This window comes from Cervus canadensis, chromosome Y, assembly GCF_019320065.1.
Source record: "Cervus canadensis isolate Bull #8, Minnesota chromosome Y, ASM1932006v1, whole genome shotgun sequence".
Lineage (NCBI taxonomy): Eukaryota > Metazoa > Chordata > Mammalia > Artiodactyla > Cervidae > Cervus > Cervus canadensis.
The window spans coordinates 3215189-3225397 of record NC_057420.1 but is presented as its reverse complement, the minus strand read 5'-3'; the positions used below and the strand labels follow the sequence as shown (position 1 = coordinate 3225397).

At 40.1% G+C, this 10209-nt stretch overlaps 1 protein-coding gene across 1 annotated transcript; it reads left to right on the top strand.

The window, feature by feature from the left end:
- Positions 1-854: 854 nt before the first annotated feature.
- On the top strand, positions 855-8698 carry LOC122436417 (trafficking protein particle complex subunit 2-like). Its single transcript, XM_043460219.1, has 5 exons — positions 855-944; positions 3473-3617; positions 4027-4103; positions 6919-6927; positions 8660-8698. The coding sequence occupies exons 1-5, from the start codon at positions 855-857 to the stop codon at positions 8696-8698; spliced, it is 360 nt and encodes a 119-aa protein (XP_043316154.1).
- The last annotated feature ends 1511 nt before the right edge of the window (positions 8699-10209 follow it).

Genomic DNA, 10209 nt, shown 5'->3' with positions numbered 1-10209 from the left:
CTCAGAACCAACTTGACAAACCAGTATGCTTTATTCATACAATTGTTCTCCTAATCTATGTTAATGAAGCCATATATTTGCTTGAATCATGCCTTTCTTCAAAATGCATGTCAGTTATTTTACAGACCAGGGTGACTCATCTTGTGCCAAATTTATCTCAAAATACATGTGATTGAGGGATCTGGTGCCACTCTGTGTTTTGGGATATCTTCTTTCTCTAATTAACAGCTTGCTGATAGGTACATAACATACTGCTAAAGGCTAGCAGGGAACACTCTCTCTGCCCCCTTCTGATGTCTATGTCAGAAGGTTTCTCTATCTCTTTAATACTTTAAAAAACTGTATTACACAAAACTCTGAGTGATCAAGCCTCATCACTGCCCCCAGACTGAATTCCTGTCCTTTGGAGGCCAAGAATCCTGGTGTCTTTCACAGCTCAGCAGCAACCTTTCACCTATACTCAGCACCCAGGTGTTAGTACCCAGGCTAACTTGAATCCAATTCAGCTAACTAGTACTCCAATGTTGAAGCCAGCTCACCCTGAACGTTCCACAGCTTCTGATCAGGAGAATGTTGTTTTTATAATTTTATATTACAGACCTTTCAATTTCCCTGTGAAAATGTAGTAGTGGATTCTCTAGGACATATCACAGGTAAATAATTCATATAATTCAGAAGCCATGTATCTATGGTGGTATACTGGAAAGCATGATAAGATTAGGGACCACCTCTTCTACAATTCAGGTTTAAGTTTTTAAAAATGGAATTCTTCACTTTCTGCTTTTTGGATTTTGATACTGAGTACAAAAAATATGCTTTATTTTCATTTAATTAAGAGCTATATATTGAAGATGATGTCTGGAATCTTCTACTTTATTATCAGTCACTATGATAATCCAGTTTTTGAAATGGAGTTTTTGCCAGCTGGAAAAGCAGAATCCAAAGTGTGTATGAAACCTTTAAAAAGCTCATAGAACTTGTATTTCTGTAATGATACTGGTGTGAAATGATTGTGGAACTGGAAGGGATCTGGACAAATGAGGTAACTGTGAAACCAGAACAACTACAGGTGATTTGTTCTACAGTCCTACAGGTTGAAAGAAGCCAGCCAGGATTGTCCTCAGCATTGTGTGTTCATGCCTCAGTTCAGCAAATATTTGGCACATGCTCATGGGTTGCCTTAGATCGCCTCTCCCTTGTTGCCAGTCTCTAGGTCACCCCCGAAAGGCAGCTTCTTGAGCACATAAAAACATAGCTCGCCTGCACTGGATCTGAAGTAGCAGGTGCTGCTGCCCCAAAATGATAGAAAAGCCTCTTCTGTGCCTGCAAATTACCTTTATCAGCAGGACAGACAGGTTGAGTCACTTACCACTGGAAGGATTAAGAGAGATCTTGATTCCCATGTCCTCCTGCTGCCCCCAGGAGGGTGGCTCTTGTCCTCAACTTCCCACATCATCCACTGGCCATGTGAGGTTCTCCTGTCCTCCCTGGCAATGGCACCCAGCTTTCTTGTTGTCAAGAGTGGTTCCAGAAAAACAAACTTGCTTCAAGAACTTGCCACTCACAGTAAACAGAGCCAGAGGGTCTTGGGATGGGAAGAGCTGGTCCATCCCTCTCCTTTTACCAGGCCATGTTCTGAGTAAATCGCTGACCACTGTGCTGTGTTTCAGCCTCCAGAAACCTCCAAATATAGGCTATAATGTCCTTTAAGACAGGAATTGATGTTTGAAATTAGTCATGATGTGCAATGTCCAATGTAGGACACTTTTCAGCTGTTCACATCTTGCCACTGAAATGCGACAGAAATCCCAGATATTATCCATGCAGGTGTTGTTGCTCCATCATTTACCCACATTCCCATGAACACACTGCTCTTTAAAACTTGGATGGGAGTCATCACTGCAGCAGTGGTTGCTTTATGTGGTATGTGGCTACTTATACATAGTGTTTCTCTCATTCCACTGGCCTTCTGGTAGGTGAAGCAGTGCATATAAAAATTGTTGCATGATTTGATCCTAGATCTTTATCCTATTACCACTCACCTTTGTAAATCACTCCTACAGTTTTCTTCTGATCTCTCAAGTTTGATCTTCACTACAAATGGAAACACTGCCTTGAGCTAGACACAAAACCCATCTGTTTCTATGAGAAACTTAAATTATTTTCATCCCCAGCCTGGGACTGAAGTGTAAATGTACTTTACTTATACAAGGAATTCCAGGGCAGCTGACCACCTTCCTCCAGCTTGGGCACAGCTTGCTCAGCCAGGAATCACCATTCATTTCCCAGGGCTGCCGTCATAGTACAAGACACCAGCTGCCTGAGAAGAGTAGAACCATATTGTCTCACAGTTGGGGAGCCCAGAAGTCTGAGATCAAACTGTCAGCAGAGCCAACCCCATCCAAAAGTATTAGTGAAAGCCTGTTCTGGGCCTTTCTCCCAGATGCTGGCAGTTAGTGTCTTGTGGCAGAACTTCAGCTTCCCCTGGCTTTCTCCCAGTATGTGAGTCTGTCTCCAGATTTTATCCTAAGTCAATCACTGGATTAGGAACCCACTCGCTGCTAGCATGACCTCAAGTTAACTGAAGACATCTGAAACAACCCTCTTTCCAAACATGGCCATATTCTGAGAGTTAGGGCTGCAGCACAGGAATTGGGGGAATCTAGAACAGAGGGGTTCTTTGAAAAATGCATTTTTAAAACAAGCATTTCACACAAGTGAGGGTGCATTCCAGGTTGTGAATTCCCTTTCCACATTCAGGGGTGACAGATTTATAGTCCCATATGAGGGACATTCCCGACTTTGACAGGATTTCCTCACGCTATCAGCACAGGTGACTGCACACAGTTGGGTCCAAGCCAGCTCGCCTACCCTGGGAGCTCTCTGCATCTCTGGGCAGCCAGTGCCAGGTTGTCTGCCCTGCTCACAGCTCCACGCACCAAGTCCCACACATACCCCACCAGAGACTGATGCAGGGAGCTCTCCTCACACCTCATTAGCTCAGGCCTGGCCTATCTTGTATTTTCCTGTCATCCTCCTGAAAAGATGTGAGCTTCTTGAAACCAGGACCTGAGCAGAGAGAAGGGGAAGGGGAGAAAAATTAAAAGAAAAGCAGGATCTACTATTCTTTTTTTTTTTTTTAAGGAAGTATCCTTTTTTTTCCCTCATGTGTAAATAATTATAAGAATGTCATAGCTTCCTTCATGCAAATTTTTAAAAATGTGTGTAATTTCTTAAACACATTTCATTTCATAAGTAATTGGCTATTTCTATTTGAGTTTTAGATACCAGATTAGAAACTAGTGTGAAAACATTGAAGACCTTTATAAGTCTTAGGACAATAGTTATCAAGGTAAAAGCAGAAAGATTTCCCCCTCCCTCATCAGCAAGTTGTGTCTAGAATTCAGAATGAAGGGTGGTATTTTTGACACTGTATGGAAGTGTTAACCTAGTGTTGATTGGTTCCACCTAGGACGATCACCACCATCTGACCCAGTTCAAACCTCATGCTGTTCTAGATTTCATAGTTGAGAACATGTGGCTGTTGAAGAAAATGTACTTGAAGATGGTGGAAAAATCCAGGGAGTGGTTTGTCTCAACATTCCTCACTGTAGGTCATATCCTTACCCATTAAACAAAGAGCTCTAGTGGAGGATTGGGGTGGCAAGCATGAAACCTGGATGACAGCTTCTCAGTCTGTGGGCTGTAAAATTTTAGGTAACTATTGCCTTTGGTGGGGCTTTTTTTTTTTAAGGAGGGAAAATCATCTTTTGTTTAACAGACAGTTTTAAAATCAAATCTCATATAAAGTTAAGGTTTATTTGAACCATATCAAGGGTGATTTTATCTTGTAGTTACTTTCTAACTTAAAAAGATTATATTCTCTTCAAGATAATACTAACCTAACTCTGAACCCAGTTTACAGGTTCACCTTTTCCATCACATAATACATTGCATGTGATATGAAGAATATTGTATCAACTGATCAACTTTTCATTTCAAAAGATTATACCTTATTTAGTTTACATATGAGATTTATTATGCTGCATGATGTCAAGCAAGAAGACAGAATCAAGAACTTATTTACTGATGTCTATGATTTGGCTTAAAGCTCAACATTCACAAAACTAGGATAATGGCATCTGGTTCCTTCACTTCATAGGAAATAGATGGGGAAACAGTGGAAACAGTGTTAGACTTTGTTTTTGGGGCTCCAAAATCACTGCAGATGGTGACTGCAGCCATGAAATTAAAAGATGCTTACTCATTGGAAGGAAAGTTATGACCAACCTAGAAAGCATATTAAAAAGCAGAAACATTACCTTTGGACCTTTGCCAACAAAGGTCCGTCTAGTCAAGGCTATGGTTTTCCCAGTCGTCATGTATAGATGTGAGAGTTGGACTATAAAGACAGCTGAAAAAAAAAATAAAAATAAAGACAGCTGAGTGCTGAGGAATTGATGCTTTTGAACTGTGGTGTTGGTGAAGATTCTTGAGAGTCCCTTGGACTGCAAGGAGACCCAACCAGTCCATCTGAAAGGAGATCAGTCCTGGGTGTTCATTGGAAGGACTGATGTTGAAGCTGAAGCTCCAGTACTTTGGCCGCCTCATGCAAAGAGTTGACTCATTGGAAAAGATGCTGATGCTGGGAGGGATTGGGGGCAGGAAGAGAAGGGGAAGACAGAGGATAAGATGGCTGGATGGCATCACTGATTCAATGGACATGAGTTTGAGTAAACTCCAGGAGTTTGTGATGGACAGGGAGGCCTGGCATGCTGCAATTCATGGGGTCGTAGAGGGTCAGACATGACTGAGGGACTGGACTGAACTGAATTGATGTTTTATACATAAAGGTATGATATGTTCTGCACCTTGTAAAATCTGATTATAAAAGAGACGTCAGCTTCAGCAGGTCAGTGGTCTATAGAGGCAGCTCCCTTGGATGCACAATTCTCCTCCCTACCAGGTTCTCCCCCAGCAGGACCAGTCCTGGCAGCTCCTTCACCAGGCAGGTCTCCAGCGGTAGCTGAAAATGCAAGAAAGACAGTCCTTTCTAAATTGGTTCCATTCTCTCCCTTTTGGTGAGTATAGTTGACTTTATGAGGTAACATAATGAGAAACACAGAGCAGTATATATAAGGGAAATTGATTCATGATTTAATCCAAAATGTTTTCCATCCCCTTATTAACAAGTAAATTACAGCTTAATCAATGTAAATCATAAACAAGTAGGAAGTGATTTATGTATTATCAAAGTGCCTCTGTTCATTTACAAGGCAGACAATTCAATATCATGGTAATCCAAGTATACGCCCCAACCAGTAATACTGAAGAAGCTGAAGTTGAACAGTTCTATGAAGACCTCCAAGACCTTCTAGAGCTAACACCAAAAAAAGATGTCATTTTCATTATGGGGACTGGAATGAAAAGTAGGAAGTCAAGAAACACCTGGAATAACAGACAAATTGGGCCTTGGAGTACAGAATGAAGCAGGGCAAAAGCTAATCTAGTTCTGCTAAGAGAATGCACTAGTCATAGCAACGTCTCTTCCAACAACACAAGAGAAGACTCTACACATGGACATCACCAGATGGTCAACACCAAAATCAGATTGATTATATTCTTTGCAGCCAAAAATGGAGAAACTCTATACAGTCAGCAAAAACAAGACCAGGAGCTGACTGTGGCTCAGATCATGAACTCCTTATTACCAAATTCAGATTTAAATTGAAGAAAGTGGGGGAAACCACTTGACCATTCAGGTATGACCTAAGTCAAATCCCTTATGACTATACAGTGGAAGTGAGAAATAGATTTAAGGGACTAGATCTGATAGACGGAGTGCCTGGTGAACTACAAATGGAGGCTCCTGACACTGTACAGGAGACAGGAATCAAGACCATCCCCAAGAAAAAGAAATGCAAAAAAGCAAAATGGCTGTCTGAGGAGGCCTTACAAATAGCTGTGAAAAGAAGGGAAGAGAAAAGAAAAGAAAAGGAGAAAAGGAAAGATAAACCCATTTGAATGCAGAGCTCCAAAGAATAGCAAGGAGAGATAAGAAAGCCTTCCTTAGTAATTAGTGCAAAGAAAGAGGAAAACAATATATTGGGAAAGACTAGAGATCTCATCAAGATAATTAGAGATACCAAGGGAACATTTCATGCAAAGATGGGCACAATAAAGGACAGAAATGGCAGGGACCTAAGAGAAGCAAAAGATATTAAGAAGAGGTGGCAAGAATACACAGAAGAACTATACAAAAAAGATCTCCATGACCCAGATAACCACCATAGTGTCATCACTCACCTAGAGTCAGATATCCTGAAATGTGAAATCAAGTGGGCCTTAGGAAGCATCACTAAGAAGAAAGCTAGTGGAGGTGATGGAATTCCAGTTAAGCAATTTCAAATCCTGAAAGATGATGCTGTGAAAGTGCTGCACTCAATATGCCAGCAAATATGGAAACCTCAGCAGTGGCCACAGAACTGGAAAAGGTCAGCTTTCATCAAAGAAAGGCAGTGCCAAAGAATGTTCAAACTACCGCACAATTGCACTCATCCCACACGCTAGTAAAGTAATGCTTAAAATACTCCAAGTCAGGCTTCAACAATACATGAACCATGAACTTCCAGATGTTCAATCGGTTTTAGAAAAGGCAGAGGAATGAGAAATCAAATTGCCAACATCTGCTGGATCATCAAAAAAAGCAAGAGAGTTCCAGAAAAAACATCTATTTCTGCTTTATTGACTACACCAAAGACTTCAACTGTGTGGGTCACAATAAACTGTGGAAAATTCTGAAAGAGATGGGAATACCTGACCATGTGACCTGCCTTTTGAGTAACCTGTATGAAGGTCAGGAAGCAACAGTTAGAACTGGACATGGAGCAATAGATTGGTTCCAAATAGGAAAAGGAGTACATCAAGGCTGTATATTGTCAGTCTGCTTATTTAACTTACATGCAGAGTACATCATGAGCAATGCTGGTCTGGAAGAAGCACAAGCTGGAATCAAGATTGCCAGGAGAATTATATCTGAGGTGATGTGCAGATGACATCACCCTAATGGAAGACAGTGAAGCAGAACTAAAGAGCCTCTTGATGAAAGTGAAAGAGGAGAGTGAAAACGTTGGCTTAAAGCTCAACATTCAGAAAGCTAAGATCATGACATGTGGTCCCATCACTTCGTGGGAAAGAGATGGGGAAACAATGGCTGACTTTATTTTTTTGAGCTCCAGAATCACTGCATATGGTGATTACAGCCATGAAATTAAAAAACACTTCCTCCTTGGAAGGAAAGTTATCACCAACCTAGATGGCATATTAAACAGCAGAGACATTACTTTGCCAACAAAGGTCCATCTAGTCAAGGCTATGGTTTTTCCAGTGGTCATGTATGGGTGAAAGAGTTGGACTATAAAGAAAGCTGAGCGCTGAAGAATTGATGCTTTTGAACTGTGGTGTTGGAGAAGACTCTTGAATGTCCCTTGGACTTCAAAGAGATCCAACCAGTCCATCCGAAAGGAGATCAGTCCTGTGTGTTCATTGGTCGGACTGCTGTTGAAGCTGAAATGCCAATACTTTGGCCACCTAGTGCGAAGAGCTGACTCATTTGAAAAGACCCTGATGCTGGGAGGGATTGGGGGCAGGAGGAGAAGGGGACAACAGAGGATGAGATGGTTGGATGACATCACCAACTCAATGGACATCAATTTGGGTGGACTCCGGGAGTTGGTGATGGACAGGAATGCCTGGGTGCTGTGGTTCATTAGGTCGCAGGAGTTGGACACAACTGAATGGATGAATTGAACTGAACTGAACTGAAAATCACTCAAGGAGAAAGCTGCTGCTGCGTTTCTTAATAATTAGTAAACTGAAATAATAATGAGATGTGAGTGGTTAAACTGCAGTGTTAACACTATATTCTTAATTAATGTTATGTATTTGGATAAATTTTTTTGCATATCAGCATAGTTAACAATCAATATGACTTCTCAGAAGTAGCAAAGTATATTTAGCCTTTATAAAGATGGATGACACCAATCGGTTAAGGTATAAAAGCTGGTAATTCTTTTCCTCATTTGTGATTCCATGCAGTACAAACTTTCCCTCACATATACAATGATGTATTCATTACATTATCTGAGAAACTGATCACTCATCTTGTGTTAAAGGTGAGTGATCTTGTGATCACTCATCTTGTGTTAAATTAAAAATCTGATTGTTAAAATTTACCACACATTTAAAGCAGTGTGGTATAACTTTTTCCCTCCCTCGGAGCATATGGCAAATTTTTAGTGTGCTTTGTATAGCTAGCGGCCTTCTGCATGAATTGACATCTTGATAGTGAACATGGGGGTAGTTGTATTTCACACATAGGGTGGATTCCAGTCATTGGTTTTGCTCATACAGATAGCACTTACCATATGTGCCATGGTGGATTTTGCCACAAGTATTTCCCTTAAAAACCAAGGAGAAATTTTGTTAATGGGACATTAACATTTAAGAATGGAACTTTAAAATGTGGTCTTTAGTCTTTTGTTTAGAATGTTCTTGATGACTTAATTTAAAATTTTAAAATATTTTCCTTTTAGACACTTATGATCTTTCAGCCTTTTTTACTTTGACAAGCTCACCTGAGTACTTTCTTTTCTCCTAGTTCTCAATGAATCCATTTTATGAACCCAATTCTATTTGATCCAGTGCATTTGACAGGAAAGCTCAGTTTCTTGGGAAAAAACACCTTTTAAGCTGAATGCAAAAAATTCAGATGTACACAGTGTCACTACAATGGGGTATATTCAGGAATGTGTACATTTTAAGTAACTTGATTAAATAGCATGGAAAAGTTATACTTGTAGTAATGTTTATCTAAATTTAATGAAGTTGCTTTTATATTTAAAAATAGTACATTCAGTTTCTTACAGTTATGAACAGATTGATATTTGCTTGTGAACAGTGTTATTTATAGGGAGATGTTTATCAGTAATCTTGAAATATCTTTATTTTAAAAATTGAGAATAAAAATTTGACTTTCCTCATCAGATAGGTTGATCTTGATGAAGCACTCCAAAACCAAATGTCATTGTCAAGATTTAGCAGGCAGATTTAAAACTAAAAGATTCTGCAGTAGGAAATGAAGTTGATAGCACTTACATGGGCTCATCTATGGATCCAGAGATGTTATGAAAATACATAGGCAGTATACATAGCTCTGCCCTAGAAGCCAAAGCAGACTGCACTGCAGTGCCAAATGCCACAGGCTTGCCCTCATTAGAGTCAGGAATGGTGACCCTGCAAAAATTTGAGAATCCTGGGTCCAGGTTTGATTAGTGGGAGGCCAGGACCCCAGAGACTGTTTATGTTCTTAAGTTTCCTTTCCCTCAGACAATAAACTAAGGGTTAAGTGAACCTGTTGATGGTTATACTAGTAGAGAGTTGTAAGGCAGTTTAGAATTGTAAACATAGAAAGGCTTATGTCACATTAGTCCTTGTACTCTAGGCTGTTTAGGCTGTATACCTGCATACACAAGCAGGAGTGGTCTCTTTTTTACTGTAACAATGTGATATCTTAATTGTAAACCAGTAAATGTCCATTGAAAACCTAGTAATATGACCAGGTATTTTCTGTACTAATTGTGAAAACTTGAAGAATTTTGTTCCATTCTGAATGATCTAAGCGAGGAATTCTCAGTTTGACTTTGGATCTTTGTGTGAAGATGCTACCACAATTCTTTACCTTATATATTTGACTTCCTAAATAAAGATGTTTGTCTAAGATTGTAGAATTTTAATATGTTTTTTGTTTTGGCTGCACTCTATCAAAAACCACCAAGATTTTGTAAGATCTTAGTTCCCTGATCAGGGATTGAACCCAGGCCCTCAGCAGAGAAGGCCTAACAACTTGATCATCAGGGTGATTTTCCAATGCTGATTTTTTAAATGCTAATCTCCCCACCATATGATCATATTAGTTCTATTTCCCCTAGTGAAAGTCTGCATATGCTGTGTCAACTACAAATTGGCACTTACCAAGAGCATTGCCAATGACTGTACAACAAAGAAATTTGTCATCTGCCTCTATGGAGATTGAACCCCAAGCTGCTATAGCTGTTGACCTTCAACAACCCCTGAGGGAGTTCAGGGTGAAGTGAGGCACTCTGTGCTCCAGGGAATCTGGTGGGATAGTTGGATGTTTTTAGGAACAGA

Excerpts from the sequence above, each read along its gene's own strand:
- LOC122436417 (XM_043460219.1), top strand. The coding sequence starts at position 855 with ATGTCTGGAATCTTCTACTTTATTATCAGTCACTATGATAATCCAGTT. Across the intron at positions 945-3,472 it reads CTGGAAAAGCAGAATCCAAA|GACGATCACCACCATCTGAC; the intron begins GTGTGTATGAAA and ends GGTTCCACCTAG. Across the intron at positions 3,618-4,026 it reads AACATTCCTCACTGTAGGTC|ATATGAGATTTATTATGCTG; the intron begins ATATCCTTACCC and ends TATTTAGTTTAC.